Source organism: Brachionichthys hirsutus, chromosome 3 (assembly GCF_040956055.1).
Source record: "Brachionichthys hirsutus isolate HB-005 chromosome 3, CSIRO-AGI_Bhir_v1, whole genome shotgun sequence".
NCBI lineage: Eukaryota > Metazoa > Chordata > Actinopteri > Lophiiformes > Brachionichthyidae > Brachionichthys > Brachionichthys hirsutus.
The window spans coordinates 2266458-2286314 of record NC_090899.1 but is presented as its reverse complement, the minus strand read 5'-3'; the positions used below and the strand labels follow the sequence as shown (position 1 = coordinate 2286314).

The window sequence follows — 19857 nt, the reverse complement described above, 5'->3', positions numbered from 1 at the left end:
CACATCCGGGCAGCCTGACGCCTTTTCTAGCAAAGTCTGAGCGCTTTAAGCTTCTACGCGGAAATTATTTTCATGTTGTCTGATAATAGCAAACAGCTGCTCTGATTTACACTGGATACGTTGAAAGGATCGTGCTACTTTAAGGTAATTGTTAAGTCAAATAACGCAATGCGGTCTTCTTGGGAGAAAAAAAGCTAATTGTGTAGCGCGTTAGCATTAGCTAGGTAGCTTTGGTGTGATTGTTCCGAGTTTCGGCTAATCCGTACTGGGAAGACAATGCTAACTCGCGTTAGCTTTCTTACTTTATCCCGCTTTGCTATTAGTGCTGCGTGTCATCGTTTCGATCTCTGAAACATTGTTAAACCTTTTTAAAGGCCCGTGGTTGTTAGCTAGCCGCTCACGATGTAGCTAACGTATTTTAGGTAGCGCTAAGCTTCTTAGCTGTTGTTGAGCTAACCTCGCAACTGTGCCATTATGGTGGTGACTGTTCCTCAGCGGGTGAGCCTGGCTGGCTAAACTTCTCTTTGTGGTTCCCTTTTGTTTTTACCAAGACTGCTTAAGTGATTTTAATCTATTACATTGTTGTACAAATGCTCTATTGTGTTTATCTGTATTTTTAGTGGCACAGTTCCAATTAGTCAGATTTATCTTAAAGTAGGGCTAACTGTGACGTTTCTCATCTAACCATATTCCTGTTTTTTGTCCGAGTATAAATTCAAAATTCAAAGAAGTCTTATTTGTAATGATGTGGGAGAATTATTAGAATTAATATTTGGACATTTTCAATCAGATTTAAACACTAATTTTCTTAGGATCAACTCATTAGGCAAAAGACAAACTGCTTGTTGGTTGATGAAGGAAAACATTTTAACATTGTTTACGGGGGAAATACTGTGGGGCTATAATTGCTGGAACACATTGTGTTTGCGACAGGATTACCATGGAGGATCAAAGCGCAGACATTGAGGTGACAGTGAAAACCTTAGATTCCCAAAGCAGAACGTACACGGTTGGTTCTCAGGTAAAATCCATCGATTCATCCTGCAAAATCAGGTGCTGGTGCTCGTCTTCCAGTGATGTTTGTAATTTCCTTTTCTGTAGTTGACGGTGAAAGACTTCAAGGAGCATATTGCACCATCTGTCGGCATCCCTGTGGACAAACAAAGGCTGATCTACCAAGGTAGAGTCTTACAGGATGAGAGGACTCTGGCAGACTACAGTGAGTAATCGAGGGGTTAATTAAAGGTCCAGTGTGTGTAATTTACCTGCATGCATGTGACACGATGACTGTGTCGTCACAGACGTGGGTGGCAAGGTGATCCACCTCGTGGAGCGGGCCCCGCCTCCACCGTCCCAGCCCGCCTCAGGCTCGGGCGGCGCTTCAGCTGAGAGTGGGCCCTCCTCGTCCTCGCAGGGGGCATCGCAAGTGCCTCCGCATGATCGCAATGCTAACAGCTACGTCATGCTCGGCACCTTCAACCTCCCCGTTAACATCATGGACCCCCAGCAGATACAGGCGGGTTCACGTTGTGACTTGTTTACGCCTCTCTGACTAAACGTTTGCTATTTCGACGAGGAGGAATCGTGTGTGGAACAAATGAAGGCCGGATTTGAGTTCTAGCGTGATGCATGTTTGTATTGCATCATTTTTGTGCTGCCTTCTTCTCATTTAGATGTCAATTCAGCAGATGATGTCCGGCATGGGGGACAATGCCCGGAATGCCAGAGTCACCGCTTCCACCGGGGTGAGACGCTCTGCCTGCTAACGACGTCGAGTCCACGTAACATTCCTGTTGCGATTCGCTGACGAGTCCTTTTTCTTTCTTTTTTTTTTTAGAGCAACGGGTCTGTGAATGTGCACATCGATATGGACCAACCGGTGCAGAGTGAGCCGAGGTTGAGGCTGGTGCTGGCTGAGAATCTGTTGAGGGACATCAACGACGTCATCCACAGAATGGAGGTAACAGAAGCAGCTTTAAGATGATCTCTGTAGCCAGACTCCTTATCAGTAACGACAATTCTCTCGTGTGTGTATTTTTTATTTTATTTTTTCTCCAGGGTCAGCCAACTGACGCATCTTCCCAAACAGAGACGACATCTGCCGCTGCTGCTCCCCCTCCGCCCTCATCGTCGTCCACCACCTCCACTCCCTCTCCTTCCGCCCAGCCCATGGATACTTCCCCACCGCCAACGACTCCCCCACCCCCGCGCGCCTCTTCAGCACAATCCGAAGGACCGACACTCCAACCTGGACCCAAGTGAGACGCTTGAGTTATTTATATATTTCACACACTTGACAAAGGAAATGCAAACCTCAAACCCACTTTGGCCGTTTCCCCCAGTCATCCCAGTCCGGCCGAGTTGGCGGAAATGTTGTCTGAACTGCGGCGGGTGGAGGAGCGACTTCAGCCCTTCATTCAGAGAGCCCACACCATCCTGGAGACGGCCACCACCGCCGAATACAACAATAACGCAGTAGGATTCCAAACTGTCAGAGTAATAATGGGTGATTTCGGTACATGCGTGATTTATATTTGGATGCGTCGATCTCAGCCAAAGCTCTCGTTACTCTCGAGAGCTTGGCTGTCAAATTTATAAAGCAACGAGAGATTAGATATCAGGTAGACTTCTTTTTTCCAGCTTTGGGAATGCTTGTCCTTGGATGCAGAGTTTCTGTTTTATCATTATGTTTACAAAACGGTATTTTTTTTTCCTTTAATGCTCGTAGCCGTGACATATTTGCTGAGCCTGAGTTTCTGTTTTGGCAACAGGAAAGAGACGAAGACCAGCGTACTCTCGTCCTGACGTGGGAGTGTCTCCGTTTCCTCGGCAATGCACTTGTGGCCCTCAGTGACCTGCGAATAAACCTCATGAGTCCTGTCCCTCGCCACTTGCACGTGGTCCGGCCCTTTTCTCACTATTCCACCCCGGTCACTCTGCCTGGAACGATGCACCACCACATCCCGGTGCAAGTAAGCGAACTGAGGAACGGTTGAGTTAAACATGCGATCGCCTTAAGAGTGACCGTCGGCATCTTCCCCGACAGATGAACCTGGGTGCCACAGTGACTAACGGCATGGAGGGACAAGCTGCCCCGAGCCAGCCGGCCGGCCAACCGGAGCAGCCAGGTCAGGGACAGACCTCCCCGTCCAATCAGCAGTCTAGACAGGGGCAGGCCGGCCCCCGGGTCATCAGGATCAGCCACCAGGCTGTTCCGGTGGTCATGATGCAGATGAACGCGGACGGTGCGTTGCCCCGACCCGCCACTGGTTGAATGCTTAATCGAAGCTGTTTGTGTCTCGTGTCGCTGGGCTGGAGTGCTCGGGAGATGAAACGGGAAACTCGCCTGATTTGCACGTGGAACGCTTGAGATCCATCCCAGTGTTTGTTCCGTGTCGTTTTTCTGCAGGCACAGGTGGAAACCCTGCAGCCGCTGGACCACCAATGCCTGGTCAGCCAGGTGAAGGCCCGTCTACAGGACAGTCGGTGCATTATATTTAATGTAGCCAGGTTTATTCATGCAACACCCCCCATTTGCCCCTATAGGTGTTCTTCCCCCTGATTACATGCGGAATCTCATGCAGCAGATCAGCCAGTACGCCGCTGCTGTAGCTACTAGTGCGGCCACCGTCACCACCGCCGCCGGCCAACCAGTCCCACCCCAGCCCACCCCCACCCCCCCGGGCTACAGCTCCACAGCCAACTCCTCAACCACCACCACTGGTCCTAACACTCCCACCACCACCCCGACAGCGCCCCCGCCTCCCCCAAGCACCGGCCCGCAGCCGCAGGCCAGGGTTCTGTTCAGCCGACCCCCGTTCTCCCCCAACATGCCCCCTCCGCCTTTTGGCACTCGGGGAACCACCATCAATGTGAGGGCTGCCGTGCCGACGCTGCAGCAGGGACAGGTGAGAATGACGTCTCTGACCCGTGGCCTGATTTTATTTGTATTTTTTAGGCTGGTGATTTTCAGTTTGTAAAAACTAATGCGAGGTTCTTGCTTGGCAGGCAGCTCTGAACCAGATGATCAGTGGGTTGGTCGGGCAAATTCTACAACCTGCACAAACGCGTACGCTTTTCTATCCTATCTAATAGGAATAACTTTGTATATCCAAAATGTTCTAATTGTTAGTGTAATAATTCAATGTTTTTTTTTTTTTCTTTTACAGCTGGTCAAACGGTCACATCCTCTTCCGCCACCACTTCGTCGGCCTCCTCTCACACCTTTTCTTCCTCGACCTCATCCTCCTTTTCCTTCTCCACCTCGGGTCCAACGCCCCCGCCGGCGACAAGCCCGGCGAGCCAACCGGAGACCAACGCCAGTCAGCCGCCGCCGCCCCAGGAGGTGCCGTCAGACATCAACCAGCTGCTGGGGTCCCTCCTGTTCATGGCTAATGGGGACGCAGCAGGCTCTGCAGGGGCCCCCCTCATCACTGTCTCTACGTCTGGGGTCCCGACTTTCATCCATGCAGTGGGTGACTTCGATCCGCCGGTCAGTCATGCATGAAATCTGACATGTTTTTTGGGACGTGCTTCGTATGTGGTGTGGAGATGCCCTTCGAGAGTCTCTTCTATGAAATCGCTTTGTCCTTTTATTTCTAGGCCTCCCAACCCATCTTCTCCCCACCCCCTCCGCCCTCTGGTACCACCCGTGCTCCCGCGGCAGGGTCCGCCCCCACTCCCGCTCCCAACCCCCCCGGGGCCGCTGAGGCGATCAACCCAGAGCTGTTCACGGGCATCGTCCGCGGCGTCCTCAGCACCATGATGGGTTCTCTGGGCCAAGCGCAGAACGACACCGAAAGCATCGCCCAGTTCATGCAGCGGCTGTCCCAGGCTCCGAACATCTTCATCAGCCCTGAGGATCCCACTGGTAAGGAACCAGTGCCACGGGGGAGGGGGGGGGGGGCACCAGAGGACCGTCCATCTCAGACTTTGGTTTTCTTCGCTGTTCCCAGGGTTCTTTGGGGAGTTGTTGATGTTGGTGTGTCAGACGTTCACCATGTCAGACCTGGTCATGCTGCTGCACGGGCAGCACCAGCCACTGGGCCGGATCCAGCCCCAGCTGTCCCAGTTCTTCACCCAGAACTACCTCGATGGAAGAGAGCCCACCGATGAGACCATTGCTGTAATTATATTTATTTATTCAACAAGCCGTGTTTGGTGGGATCTTTTTTTATTCTTTTCCAGTGACGGACCGCAAACTGTTCTCTTCCTCTTTCTTCATGCTCTGTTGTTGTTGTTTGTTGGGTCTTAACTCGTGTCGTCTGTTTTTATCTTCAGGCTGCGGCTGACAGTCTTGTCGATGAACTGGGGGAATATATCACGGAGAGCTTCGTAAGTTGTTGCTGTTCTTACGGAACGTAGGCGCATTTTAAATAGTGCTAAAATATTAAAAGCGGGTCTTTCATCCACGCCTGTCGGGGGTTCATGAAACGGAAGTATAAATGATATTAGGAAGATGAGAATTTGAGTGTTTATGGTAGAAAACAATTCCCCACCAACAGAGAGAGTCTTCAGTCGCGGTGTTGGACGGCGTCGATGTCACCCAGACCAACATGACCTTCTTCAGGCAGCAGCTGCAACACATCGCCATACACATCCTGCGTTGCACCGGTGCGTTCAAAGACGGCCAGTTTGAATCAGATGGTCTCGGTGGTGATGGGGTTAATGTGTGGCCATTTTAAATCCACTGTACCTCGACTTATGTTGTGTGCTGTTGTGTTTTCTATGCGTTCAGATGACTCGTTTGGGCCTCAGCTGCTACAAATGTGTAACCAGGCACTGTTTCAGTGTCTCGCGCTGAACCTGCACTGCTTGAGAGGAGACCAGAGAGCCCTCACCGCGGTCATCAACCACCGGATAGTCAGTATACAGTCAGCTGGCCTGCCTCCCCTGTTTGAATAAAGGGGAATTTATACCAAGCTAATGTTTTAAAGGTTCCAAAAATTGCAAAACCCAGAAGGAAGTTTTTTTTTTTTTTTGTCATGTAAAATTAAAGCTTTTACTTTCTCGTCGTTCCAGCGGAGGATGTCCAGCGACATCAGCCCCAGTCTGGTCAACTGGATGACCAGCATGATGACGATGAGGCTGCAGGTGATTCTGGAGCACATCCCCATCACACAGGAGCAGATCCAAAGCTACATCGTTCATGCGCAGGTGAGGAACTCTCACACGACGAAGCCGTTGGCATGTTAGGAATTCCAAACTTCTTTACTTCTTTCAAATGTTCTTCCAGCTATTTTCTATAATTCTAGGTTTCCCATAGAACAGAACGCCTCATGCAGAGAAAGCCGTCCCTCTGCGATGGGGGGCCTTATATCCTGTTACTAATGTCTAATAAATAATAGATGGTTGCTTCGCAGGGAGATCAGTCTTCTGCGGCCGGCACACAAGAGCCCGAAGGAGCCCAAAGTGCAACGGTAAGCCACCACGTGACCTCCGCGTCCTCATCAGGTTAACTGGGCTTGACATTGGAAGTACGGCTTTACCCTTTGAGTTCTCCACTTCCGAAGAACGGTGACACCCTCTCGCCGGCCGCAGCCACCGCAGCAGAGGAGGCAATGTCCGTGTCACACGACACCAGGGCGCCGTCGCGGGAGGCGAGGACGTTGCCTGGGGACCTGGGTGCTTCTGGAGGAGCTGCACCATTAGGTGGCGACATGGCGGCGGCAGGAGCTGAGGGAGGGAGTGAGGAGTCTGGACGAGAGTCAGAGACCTGGGCAGCGGCTGTTCCACCTGTAAGAGTTCCCAGAGATTCCAGATCCACCTTTTTATTTTATTTGTTTGTCCAGGGAAAGCTTATCACAGCTGCAGATGCTACTTTGAAGCCCTGCTTCACATTTACAATATCCGTGTTATGAGCCATCATCAACGAGTCCTTGTTGAGTGCATTTTAAGCACAAAATCTTTTGCCGTAAATGTCCTCCTTGCTTTTGAGATTCAACACATTCGACCGTGAACCCCTCTGAACGATGCTTCCTGCATCACGTCACCTTTCATGTTGCTTTTGGCGTAGGAGTGGGTGCCCATCATAAGATGTGACATGATCACGCAGAGAAAGATGAAGGCCCAGCCGCCGCTGTCCGACGCATATTTACACGGCATGCCAGCGAAACGGAGGAAGGTAATTGGACGTCTGGCGCCCCGACTTCTTGCGCCTGAGGCCGGCCGTCCTCGCCTTCTTCACGGTGCTTTGTGTGCGTCTTCAGACAGGACTGGGCGGTGGAAGCCTCCTCTCCCTCTCTGACGCAGTGAGTCAAGCAGCCAGGGCTGCAGGAGCGAGGCCCATCACGTCCGGTGAGCAGCTACAAGACGACCTGGAGACCCAGGACATGAAGGAAACTTATGCTGAACAGGTAACCGAAACGAACGCAGTTTGGGCTCTAGTTTTGTGTTTCCGTGCCTGGTTGCCCTGCCAGTTAAATGACATAAGATTGTCAGAAAACAGTGAGGAATGATTCTTAATTTCTCTGTTTCCAAAGAGATGGCTTGACGTGTCCTTTTCTCACTCAGGTTAAAGCAGACCTCAAGAAACGAGTGCGGGAAGACCCCGATTTCAACCCTCAGCAGTTTCCCAATGCACACAGAGCCTTCTCATCAGACTCATAGTCGTGTTTGCTTGACGTGAAGCCTGCAAGACGCTTGACTCCTCTTTATTCGCTCTCTGATCTCCACACCGCTTCACCCCCCCCCCGAAACCGTCTGTCTGCCTAGTTCCAGCCGTTTTGACTAATTGCCTGATGCTAATATAACGACCCCCCCCCCCTCCCTCCCAGTGCCTATTTATTTCTTTGTGTCAGTTTTTGTCCATCCTTGCCGAGAGAAAGTTCTTTGTGAGAAGAAAAGCATTTTATCCGGGTCAAGTTTGAGTAAGTCGTGTCTCGTCGGGTTGTCTCTGTCCGTCTTATCCTCGTGTGTTTTGGCGCCGTGGATCCTCTCAAATACTCGAGCACAAAAAAGCAGACTTTCATGTGATGAACATACCATTTGATTTTGTTTTTTTACATGAATGTACAGTAAGCTTGATACATCTTGAAACAGGATAACTGTTCTTTTAGGCTATGAGCTTGTCACAGATGTTAGTATCCATGTGTTAATGCAAGAAATAGGAATGTGTCATTTAGAAACAGCATTGCTTTTGCATAATTTGTCCACCAGAGAGCAATGACAAATTAGTGTTTCTATTTAATGCATCCTAATGAGTTTTTGTGTTTAAGAAAAAAGAAAAAAATTAAACATATTTGCAATAATTCGCTGGACTCTAAAAACAAGAAGCATCCATTTGTCAGTGAAAGTCTCGGAGCTGCGAAGCCTCTGATGTTTCAAATGGCTACAGTGATGTATGAAATGGCCTTTACTCTGCTGTTGGTATGAATCCTAGCAAACGGAATATTTCCTCCTCAAATTTTACATAGTCGGACCTACATTTTGTTAAAATTCTGTTTGAAATTTTCCCAGAATGACAGTTTTTACATTCTGATAAATTCCAATTGTGCCGGAAATACTTTCATATTTAAATGTTATATTTTTGGGGGGGAATCGAAGGACACAGCGATATGTTAAAACAACCTCGTGCTGTGACCTTTACCCGCCGCCTCAGTAGACTTTACAGAGCCTTGAGGCGTGAGGTCGTACATGATCACGCCTGTTGCACAGCAACAGGAAAGAGTCGGGTTACATGTCTGCTGCGAGGACCAGAAGTCGTGATATAGACAGACTTTTTCAAACGTGCAACGGACAAATTTGCAGACACAATCGAAAATATCTTTTCTTACTGTCATTCATCAAATAAAGTTCGGATATGCAAGTGTAAGCAGCTTCCTCACTTAAAAACGATCGGATTTTAAGTCTCTAATTCATGGCAAGAATGACCTTTGACCTCTAAGTAGTCTGTGCTGTAGAAACGCTCCTCACAGTAAATGACAAACCTTACTTCGAACTCGAGTTCCTAAAATGTGCAAATGAAGTGGATTTACTTGGATGATCACGCACGCGCTGGAGATGTGTGCGGTCGGGTGGGCGGAGCCAAAGACCCACACTTACCTGGGTGACCCGCCCATGTTTTTCTGGCTGTACATTCTAATTTTGAGGTTTTATAGGTTGGGTAGGGTAGAGACGCGATGCTTTCACCAAGATCAGCTGAGATAAAGCAGATTCAGGGACATTTAAATAGATTCCATATAATCTATTAAAGATCAGAATTTATGGTAAATCTAGAAAAAAAAGGCTTTCAGGAATGTTGTCGCTACTGTTTTTAAATACTCTCCACAAAATGACTCAAGTTTACAAGTCTGCAGGAGCTGCATTATTTAAATTCATTTAAACTCGCAGGGGAACAGGTCTGAAGGTTTGTTGGCTTGTTTCTGAGACTCATCAGGAAGTGAGTGAGTGCACTTCCTGGCTGGTATCCGGTTTGGGGTGAAGCCATGTAGCATGAAGATATTACAAACTTCTATCAGCGCTGGATCATAAAACCAAAGCAATAAATGCCTCCTCGTCAATGCATGTGCTGCAAAAGTGCACGTTTATTTTGGAGAAATCAAGGAAAATACTTCATTTGGAGGAGACAACATGAGACGTGACCATTCAGAATGTCTCGTTGCATTTTAAAACAAAAGCAAGTAATAAATACAAACGCAGAACAAGAAAACAGGTTAATGAGTTGCGTCACTTGCAACCGGTTGGACTTTAATTTGATCTGCAGTGAGAACATCCAGTCTGCAAAACACCCGGCGTGTGCGGTCAGCCATGAAGAGCTGGGAGTGGCGACTAAAGTCGAGCAGCTCACCTGCACCTTATTTGCATAGGGTGTGTGTGTGTGCGCTGAACATACACACACACACACAACTGCTGCTTACGTCAATGGGCCCTTTGATAAGGACTCACCTGAAACTTTACCTTCCTTACCAATAGCAGCTTAGCTTAGCATTGGGCCTAGAAGCGGTGCCACACATTTAGCATAGCTTCATCTAAAGACAGAAAGAAATACACTAATAACTAGCATCTTTTTTTTTTAGAGCTTTGCAGGTATGTTTGGATGAAGGATAATTATTTTTAGGCTGCAGCTTCAAGTTCACCGTGCAACAAACATGGCAACGGTCGTTTCCTAGCAACCAGGAAGGACATTCCCAATTTCCAAACCAGCATTTAAAAATCACACGAAATGCTCAGAGCAGGAAACAAAAATCGGGCAACGTCAAGTCAAAGTCAAGCAACAAAAAATAGTGAATGAATGACTTTCTAAGATGAAATTACTTTTTTTTTTTTATCTACATAGTGATGTTCTTAACCAAAAAACAACCCAAAATCTCGACTTTGTTCCATTTCATTCTCACTCAGGTGTTTTGGGGACCCCCCCGAGCTCTAAGGCTAATTATAGCTTATCCCTGCAGAGCTAATTACTCATTAGAATCTAACAAAGGTCCAGACAGACAAACAAAACAGTTGCTAAGCGCCGCGGTTTGTCTTTCGGTTTATGAAACCGTGACGTCAGAGGAAGGCTCCGGGATTCGAATGTGGGTTTTTGAGGTTTCTGTATCTGTGGGCGAGCCAAACTCCAAGGATCTGAAAGGAAAAGTAGAAGCAAAGCGGCGCTTTCTGACTTCATCCCATCTCAAAGGTTCCTCAGACGGTTCCCGCTTCGCTTGGACATTTTTTACCGACCTCCGTAAAGCTGAAGAAGAGTCCGATGCCGCCCACGAACCGGAGCACCGTTCCTGCGTACTGCTGGATGGTGCTGGCGCACGTTTCACAGGAAGGTGGCGTGCGGTGAACGCAGCTCTAGATGAAGCAGAAGAAAGGCAGAGTCAACATAAACAAGGTGTGCCAGAGGAAAGAAGAAGAACGGCAACGTCCCGGGAGAGTTACCGCAGCACACGAGCCGTTGTAGCTGACGGAGGAGAAGCCGCAGCAGTCGAGCGTCTTCTCGATGTCCCTTTGGGTGTCGTTGGATTTGTTCCAGCCAATCTCCAGCAGGCGGTTCTGTGAACAAAAAGGAAACTCCGGCTGTGTTTCAGAATTAAATGTCGTAAATACATGTCAGCAATCCCTCTCTCTTCCCTGTAGTCTTGTGCTCTCTCTCCCTCCGTTTGTCCCTGCTTCCGTCCCGCTTTGTGTCCGTGGTGCTGCAGAACCTGGGCCTGTGGCCGTCAGGTCTGATGTCCCTATCGCTAGCATTAGCATTTATAATTTCATTTAGCAGCTCTTTTGTCAGACGGCCGCCCACTATGAGCCTTGGGTTCCGTTCAAGGCTTCTGCCTGTTAAAGGGAAGTGTTTCCTCGCCTCCATCTCCATAGTGCTTTCTCTTGTGGGTCAAGTTGGGTTCTGTCTTTCCCTGCTACACCCGTAAAGGGTCTTGAGACGACTTCCTGTTATGATCTGGTGCTATAGAAATAACATTTATTGAATCGACTGTGAGAACCTACTGTCTGGCATTCGGATAACTTTTGAAGGTGTGCGTCGTTCAAACGGGTCAAATCTAACATACCTGTTGGTCTTTATTCACAGCCAGACAAGCGCAGGACACAGAAAACTGCAAGATAAACACTAGGAACAGGATGATCATGTACTGGTATCAGGTATAGGAAGTTTACTTTGGATTAAAGCCAACGTGTCTCAGCAGACCTCCTGAACAACAAGGACTTAAAGAACTGAAGCTCATTTTACTTATCATTCTGCCTTGGCAAACAAGCCTCATCGGGAGGTGTGAGGTCACTTCCCTGCGCTCAAACGATCCAAAGGATACAAAGAAAAGCAGGACCTGGTTGTGTTTCAGGGCGCCGCACAACCCCACAAAGGCCACCAGGAGTAGGAAGACGCCCACGCCGATCACCCCCGCCACCACCCTGATGCTGGACACCAGGCCGAACCATTTCCCCCAGGCCGCCACTCCGATCAGGAGCAGACTCACCAGCTGAGGGGGGGGGGGGGGGGGGGGGAACAATCGGTGTAATCTTTCTAAGGACGTCTCAAGAAGAGGGACAAACTGTCTCACGTGATCTGTGTTTTCCTTCATGATCAGCGTCCTTTTAGCCGCACGCGGCTGCTGATCAACGATAATAAATACGACTGAAAGAAAAGACGTCATCGCAGAACACCGAAGGGTTGGAGTGTTCAACGCTGCTGTCCGTCCCAACATTTACATTCTCACATTGTTGTGTCCTAAAGTCTCCCTGGCTATACTTATACTGTTGCCATACTTATACACGCCTCCAAGAATATTCCCTTGTTTTTGTTTCATTATGTGGGGAAACCTCTGATCTCCTCGTCTCATTCTTAAAACTGCATTTTACTGTGTTGAAGGAAGTTTTCCATCCGAGGATGAAATTGAATTTAGGTCACCTAATTTCCCTTTTGCATCAGAAACCATCTTGTTGTTTTTTTTTCCTACAAAGGATTTTACTTTAGAAATACTTGCCGACTGATGCCCGAATTCATTCATGAAATTACATTTCTTAATCCCAATTTGGCAACAGAAACTGAAGAACGCGCAGTCACGTGGTCAACTCTGAAAACAAGATAGGAATGAGCTGACGGCCGTAACAATAGCCAATCATGCTCATGTCGATCAATGAGAAGTGGCACATTGATCAGTAAATAACTTTACTGAGAGAAAATGATTGTAATACTTTTCTCTGTACAGTTTGGTATTTTCCTACGTTCTAATTGAGACGCGAACGCAGCATCGTTTTGTCTCTTGGCTGAAACTTGCAGGTCTTAATTAAATCCTCAGATGTTGAGACATTCATAAATCGCTTAGATTAAATGTAACAAAGAGCATCTGTTCTCGTCACCGCAGTAACAATGCTACTATTGATAAACCGGATTTATTTCCTGTTCCCTGTGTGAACACCTGTCGCCGGTGTTCGCACAGGTAACCCGGTCAGACAAACGGCTTCCGCTGCGTGATGCCTCAAAGTTCTTCTCTTTCCATCAGCGAGAAAGATTTTAAATGAATTAAACACTTACGACATAAAGTACGTTGAGAGCGGAGAGCGTGTTTTTGGTGCAAAAGAATCCTCCGCAAACCATCCTGCCCGCTGAAAAGCGTCAAGCTGCGCCTTCAGATCCACGGTGAGACTGAATCCGCGTCACGGGACGGCTTCTGGTCTCCAGGAGGAAAAACACGGAGCGCGTTTCCTCTCAGATTCTCGGCTGTTGATTCGTCAGCTCCAAAAAAACAAAACAAAAGGAGCACCTTCCTGTTTTTCACGCAGATATTATAATATTTTATTTACCGTCAAATTAGTTCCTATCGCATTTCTTTGTAGAAGACGAATAAGAAAAAGGTTTTCTTTAAAATAAATATAAATCCACGGCTCTGCGGTTTAGTCATGTTAGACGTAAATTGCGCGCCATCTGCTGGACAACGTGTGTCACAACCCCACACCGTGGAGACCACCAGAAATATTTTTAAAAGATTTTAGCAATTGTAATAAAAACTTCTGTTAACACACCTGCTGTAATAACGTCTATTTATTAAAGTATGTTTTATTCTGAAAGAACCTCACCTGGAGTCAAGAGATTTCACTGCAAACCCTGGTTTCATCATTTCTATTGTCTCACTTTAACTTTCTTTTTCTTTTCTTTTAGCTGCTTTCGGGTTGATAAGGACCCAAAATCACCATAATAGTGTAGAAACATGGGAAAAGTGAGTTTTTCATAATATGGGACCTTTAAAAGAATGTCCTTTGCAACAACTTCCATTTCTGGTTGCTGACTACTTTCAATAATTTATCTGCAGTCAGAAAACAAAGTGATTTTTAATATATTCATACAGAATGATAGCCATGAATAAAGCATTCAACACAATCAACATTCAAGAACAAATATTTCTACATGACAGGTCTACATGACAGGCAAATGTGCATGCACATTTGCCCCTTCTGACATCAGAAGGGGCGCAATTTCTTCCAGACGTTGTTTCAGGAGGTAACTACAGACCTACCCAAACTACGAAGGATTGACTTGATGGTTTATAAATGAATGGCCTTTGCTGCCAACTGCAAGTCAAAAACACGAAAACCCCCCAAAGCCACCTCCGTGCCAGCGTTACAACATTACAAAAAGAAGAACTGGGCCATATTTCCACGCTGTGGGTTTTCCTGTCTTTAAAACCAAGCCACACTAAGAATGACCTACGTCTAATCTTTGTCTGTGTTTAGGGTTCCGTCACTGAGGAGGTGAATATTTTACTCTGATAAACATCATCAAACGATGGAGGAAGAATTGAATTATGTGACGGTGGCTTTGAGGACTAATGGTGTTTCTGCACATGGTGAGTCACGTCCTCTTGTTACTTTGCACGGTGCATCAAGTCTTCTGAACTGAACCGAGTGCTGTTGAATTGAACAGAATTTAGGGTCATCGGATTTGTTTAAACCCAGCGGATCAGGATTTTTATTTAGAGCTTGCTAAATTGCTTTGCTTTTTCATCAAGATCTATGATTTATTACCAGAGATGTGAAAGAAAACGTCTTGAAAATCCAAACAAAATGAGAAGCAATTCGTTCCTCCGCTCCTTTATCTGGATTTGCATCATTTTAATGCTGGTTCAAATCCCGTCCTGCCATGCTTTTCAGTTTTATATCTTTTTGCATGTTTGCATAAGCTGCATGCTCGATTTCAGCAGACGCTCATATCTGGATTCAAACCCAGCCTCTGTGTTTTAAACCTCATTTGAAATTTTTACGCACTGATGCCGTTTGTGGCTGCAGAATCCCAACATTTCATCATTGTATATTAGTCAAATGAATTTAAAGAGGATGTGAACTATCTCATTTCATTTTCTCCATCTTAAAGTATAATCAACCAAACAAATATTTCCAGGTTACCAATGGTATAAAGAAGTTTTTTATTCCTCTTTTGTTTTGGACAGACAGAACAAAAGTCCCGGAAACGATCTATGAGGATGTGAAGCAAGTCTGTGATACAGATTCTGTCCAACCAGGTTACTCTATTGTGCCATATTTAAACCATCCTAGCCAGTTGCTATAAATTAGTGCAATAAATTCATTGAGTTTTTTTGGGGGGTTCTTGGTAGAGAATAAAAAAGATGATCCGTCCCATTCTCTGCATCATCGGGTGGCGGCAGGTCTGGGGGTCACCTGCCTCGTGTTGGTGTCGGTCATCGTCGCCCTCGGTGTCCGATGTAAGTCCGTCTACCCGTTTTACGAGGACTTACTAGGAGGAAGGACAGTTAGAAGGGGAGCACCATGCTAACAGTTTCCTCCACGACTGCAGTCAACGCCGCCATGTCTGAGCAGGACAGCTTAACGGCACGGAATCTGCAGCTGAGGAAAGAGAAGGCCGACTTGGAGAGACGGACAGAGGAGCTGACCAGAGGGAAAGACAGACTCAACTGGACCATCGGAGCCATCCTGGAATATGAGAACTTCCCGGTGCAAACCCGCTGCCCAGAGAAAGGTGAGAACATCCTTCGCTTCAGCAGGGAAACAGAAAATGATGAATGATTTTGTTGTCTCGTTCTCGTCTAACAGTCTGTAAGGCTTGTCTGGATGACTGGGTGCCGTTTCAGTCCAAGTGTTACCAATTCTTTGACTCTCAGTATTCCTCCAATTGGAAGACCTGGAGGGAAAGTCAAAAGCAATGCAGAGAAGCAAATGCCAATCTGGTCAAGATTGAAAGTCAGGAGGAACAGGCAAGTTTGGTTTCATTTGATCTAGATTAAAGTATTTGCACTGAGTATAATTATACATTCTTTAATCCTCTCTCTCTCTCAATGTTTCTGTTTCTTATATCTGTTCACAAATGTAGGAATTTATCAGTAACCACACAAAATACTACAACGATGAAATGCATGGCTACTGGATTGGCCTGAAAGAGAAGCCCAATCCAGGGTTGTGGGTTGATGGAAGCAACGTCACCCTGACGTAAGTGGGAAAAGATGCACACTCGGTCCCAAGCCGCTGCAGATGTAATCTTTAAATGGACATATTTTGTGTTCTGATGGAATTAAATGTCATACGGGCCTGCGGAGCTCTCGCGTCGGCTCAGGTTTGGTTTCTTGTGCTAAGCTAAGCTATTCATCTGCTGTCTGTCGTCCTTTTTTCATCTGACATCGGGACTGATTCTTGGATTTGTTCGACTTTAGGTACTGGAGGACGGAAAGTTCCCGCAGCAGAAGGTCTTGTGTTTTAACGCTTTCACGTGCTGACCCCCTGGCGAACTGGGCCACAGAGTATTGCACCATGAAGAACCGCTGGATCTGTGAAGGAAAAGCTTTGATACGAAATTAAGTTCAAAATCAAAAATGAACATTTCTCTTTTTTTTTTCACCCCAGCTCAGATGGATCCAGCTTTTAATTAGAGGCATCACGTTTATTTTCATTAAAGATGATATGCCACAATTCCATTTTCTCTGATGCATGTAAGTGAGAAGCTACAGCAGGAATAATCTAAGCCTCTGGACATTGTTACTGTGATTGACCTACAATTGTAATGTTTTTTTAATAGTGATAATTAAAAAAAAAGATTACAGTTTGTGTTAAAGTGAAAATAATGGTCAGAGATTACTTCTGCAAAAATATCATTAAAAAATCATCTGACAACATTTTTGAGAGGAGGATCACTGACGACGCTTCAGGGCAGAAAGAAACATCTAAGGTTAAAAGGTTAAGGTCATTTTTAGATCAAACTTAAATGTGACAAAAGTTTCTTCTATTACAACAGCGCGTACATTTCTTCATAAGAGAAGCAGACCGGAACGTCACGTCCACGAAGCAGGAAGTCAGCGGTAAAAAAAATAAAAATAAAAAAAGACGGAAAGAAAGCTGCGTAAAGCGACCCTTATTAAGAGAAGTGTAACGACCCGGCGGGGAGTGACTGGGAAGCTGCGTGGATGATTAGGTGACGAGCTCCTGCTGCGCGTCCTGCAGCCGCGGGGGCGGAGAAACACGACACGTGGAACAAACGCAGCGGATATCACGGAGAAGTTCTGCTCTGAGACGCACGACCGCCAGCGTGCACGCACGATTTTAAAGCATGGAGGAAGAACTCAATTATTCCACGGTGGCTTTTAAAGATGGGGGGCAACCTCCAAAAGGTGAGTGACTGAGAATGAAGCGGTTTTCACCTGAACTGAAAATCAATAATGTTAAATGCTGGCGTTTTGGTCATTAAAAATACTCTGTTGCTGCCTCAAATGTGAATTACGTCAATTAACAAACACGTGCAAAAATATTTAACATTTATTAAAGACGAACAGTAGCCTATATAGTTTGAACAAACTATGAGAAGTGAATTAATTAACCTCATATTTCAAGTTATGAGCTCGTGTCGAGTTATGGAATTTTAAAAAAGCCTCATTAATGTGGCATAAATAAGTCTTTGCAATTATTTAATTAGAAAAGATCATTTTATTCCATTAAATCTCTTTGCACTTCACTTCAATGTGGACGAAACAGAGAGAAACTCTGAACTTCTAAGCTTCCCATCCAATAGAACTGAAAGACCTCTAAATAGAAGTTTAGTTTCAGTGTGCAGAATAAATAGAAATTGATCATTTTCCCATTTTTATAAAACAGAGAAAAGAGAAGAGCCCACAATCTATGCTGAAGTGAAACATAAAGAATCCACTTCTACCCCTGCATCAAGTAAGCAGCATTTGAACCAGACGCTCACTATGAACATAAAACAATTGATCATATCTGACTCTAATAATTACACTGATTTGAATATTGGGCTTCCTTTCTGCAAGCAGATGGCGAGGCAGCTGCTGCTCGCTCTTACTGGGGCATGCTGGCCGTGTGTCTGGTGATACTCTGTGTCCTCCTGGCGTCCAGCGTCAGTGGCGTCATCTACAGTGAGTTTCTTTACAGAATCGGACTTCCTATGTGTGCGCATCTTACTTTTGAATTGAGTAAGCAAGAAAAACAAAGAGCGCAACGTGACTGTAAAGCGGCAGATCCAGCTTCTCTGGCAGCACGAAGACATCCCACCTCTGACTGACGTCTCGTTTTCATTCTAGTCACCAGAGCAATGGATGAACAGAAAGCGATCATCGGTGGCCTCGCAGCAGAAAACCAGCAGCTGATGCTAAAGAAGAGCGATTTAGAGCGAGAGACGTGGAGGCTGAGCCGACTCGCAGGACATCTCAACTGGACGCTGGGAGTCATCCTGGAATTTAACACCTTTCCAGTAACGGAATACTGTCCTGAAAAGAGTGAGTTTGTCTCGCCGTGTTTATGGATACAAGCATGCGGGGATGTGTGAAAATAGACGAGGGAAACAATCGGTCGATATAATAAAGGGGAATCGAGAGAAGTGAAAGTTTAACTTGTTTTATTTCTCTCTGTTTGTGAATGGAGAGTGTCAGCCATGCAAAGAAGGCTGGCTCATGTTTCAGGAGAAGTGCTACCTGTTTTATGATAAAAGACCTCCTTGGAAGACGTGGGACGAAAGCAAGAAGTATTGTGAAGACTCCGATTCAAACCTGGTCGTTATTGACGGCCTACAAGAACAGGTGAGCTCCAGAACTCCGAGCGCGTGAGCCGTATATTTATTTTTTTTACAGATCATATCTTGTTTACTGATCAATGGGTATGACTTGTAGAAATTCATCAGTAATCACTCCAATTACTACTATGATGAGCTTCATGGATACTGGTTGGGGTTGTATGAAGATGATGGCAAAAACTGGGTCTGGGTTGATGGACGTCGGGAAAATCTGGGGTAAGAAAACCCACCTGACCTTACTTCCGGGGCATTATTATTATTATTATATATATATATAATCCTGTGGATAAACACTTTTAATCCAGTAGAATAACGACGTGTATAGTCCTTTTTTTATTTAATTTAAAAATTTGTTTGCAAGGTGTAAATAAAGTTGGTCGACTGAGAAACTTCAGACGTCTGGAATAAGGAAAGTTGACTCTTAAAGGGAGAGTTTAGTATTCCTGATTACATACCTACTTTCTTATCAAACCTTAAGTTAATGTATTTCGATGTCGGTTTATGAATCTTCCGCTAGCATTTAGATAAATTAGCTTAACTTTGCTAACGAGCTTGAACCTGGTTCTACGGAAGCTGAGGATTCATTATCTCTAATCACAAAATAATTTACATTGACGGAGCAACGGGTTGATTCTGTGATAACTTGGTTAATTTAAAAACTGTTTTTTAGCTGGTTCAGACTCCAGAGTTGCTGTTGCAGGTGTTTTACTTCACAAAATCTTTAGACAGCTTTGCAAATACCATATCTATATAAAAAAACCAAATTGTCCTGGCTCAATGACAAACGTCAAACATGTCAGTTTTACATATCAAGCCTATATTGATCCGTTTCACTGGTTGCTGAAGTATAGCCTTCATGTTCTGTGATTGCAGCTACTGGATGCAGGGCGCCGGTACCGCTGGTCCACGTGCGTTGCTGATCCCTGGAAGGAACCTGACGGCCTGCTGGGACACAGCAGATTCTTTAATGAGGAACAAACTTATCTGTGAGAGGAAAGTTCTCTTACGGCCTAATTAGTGTGTATTGTCTATAAATATTCTTACTTTATACTGTATTCTGAAGTACTTAAGCTGTGACATGTTGAAATGAAATTCTAAATAAAAGGTTATTTTCTAGAAACTGTTTCCGGAGGATTTTGTATCTGTTTCAAATTCTTTTGATCGTTATTAGATATGTAGGATCGTAAGCACAAATATCAGTGCTAGTCCGTAGCGTTGCTGAATATCATCAGATTGATGCTACATTAATCTAGAGTTTAGAACCCTTTAAGCAATTTGATGCAACAGCTCTTTCACATGAACAGTCGTTGCGTGTTGTAATCTCATTACGTAATCCAGCCGTCCAAGTGGAACGCCCGATACAATGGTTTTTTTTTTTAAAC

General features: G+C 45.7%; 4 protein-coding genes across 4 annotated transcripts; 3 read left to right on the top strand and 1 right to left on the bottom strand.

Moving 5' to 3' along the window:
* Positions 1 to 28: 28 nt before the first annotated feature.
* Positions 29 to 8251, top strand: bag6 (BCL2 associated athanogene 6). Its single transcript, XM_068754898.1, has 25 exons — positions 29 to 144; positions 934 to 1021; positions 1102 to 1219; positions 1302 to 1516; positions 1674 to 1745; positions 1838 to 1960; positions 2059 to 2258; positions 2343 to 2475; positions 2772 to 2972; positions 3047 to 3245; positions 3410 to 3460; positions 3547 to 3908; positions 4009 to 4069; positions 4170 to 4492; positions 4603 to 4870; positions 4956 to 5125; positions 5281 to 5334; positions 5505 to 5613; positions 5738 to 5862; positions 6022 to 6156; positions 6363 to 6419; positions 6513 to 6737; positions 7016 to 7123; positions 7209 to 7355; positions 7513 to 8251. Exons 2-25 carry the CDS (start codon positions 941 to 943, stop codon positions 7606 to 7608), a joined length of 3633 nt encoding a protein of 1210 aa, XP_068610999.1. The 5' UTR covers positions 29 to 144; positions 934 to 940; the 3' UTR covers positions 7609 to 8251.
* Positions 8252 to 9535: 1284 nt separating this feature from the next.
* Positions 9536 to 13030, bottom strand: tspan13a (tetraspanin 13a). The gene is made up of 6 exons (XM_068757970.1): positions 12968 to 13030; positions 11745 to 11912; positions 11487 to 11567; positions 10867 to 10980; positions 10663 to 10779; positions 9536 to 10563 (listed from the first exon to the last, which is right to left on the bottom strand). The coding sequence occupies exons 1-6, from the start codon at positions 13028 to 13030 to the stop codon at positions 10489 to 10491; spliced, it is 618 nt and encodes a 205-aa protein (XP_068614071.1). The 3' UTR covers positions 9536 to 10488.
* Positions 13031 to 14189: 1159 nt separating this feature from the next.
* Positions 14190 to 16648, top strand: LOC137917742 (CD209 antigen-like protein C). Its single transcript, XM_068760468.1, has 7 exons — positions 14190 to 14276; positions 14877 to 14948; positions 15042 to 15149; positions 15242 to 15424; positions 15499 to 15659; positions 15776 to 15891; positions 16113 to 16648. The coding sequence occupies exons 1-7, from the start codon at positions 14216 to 14218 to the stop codon at positions 16255 to 16257; spliced, it is 846 nt and encodes a 281-aa protein (XP_068616569.1). The 5' UTR covers positions 14190 to 14215; the 3' UTR covers positions 16258 to 16648.
* Positions 16649 to 16867: 219 nt separating this feature from the next.
* Positions 16868 to 19493, top strand: LOC137917728 (natural killer cells antigen CD94-like). Its single transcript, XM_068760452.1, has 7 exons — positions 16868 to 17063; positions 17545 to 17613; positions 17721 to 17822; positions 17988 to 18182; positions 18328 to 18482; positions 18573 to 18691; positions 19349 to 19493. Exons 1-7 carry the CDS (start codon positions 17003 to 17005, stop codon positions 19491 to 19493), a joined length of 846 nt encoding a protein of 281 aa, XP_068616553.1. The 5' UTR covers positions 16868 to 17002.
* Positions 19494 to 19857: the final 364 nt, after the last annotated feature.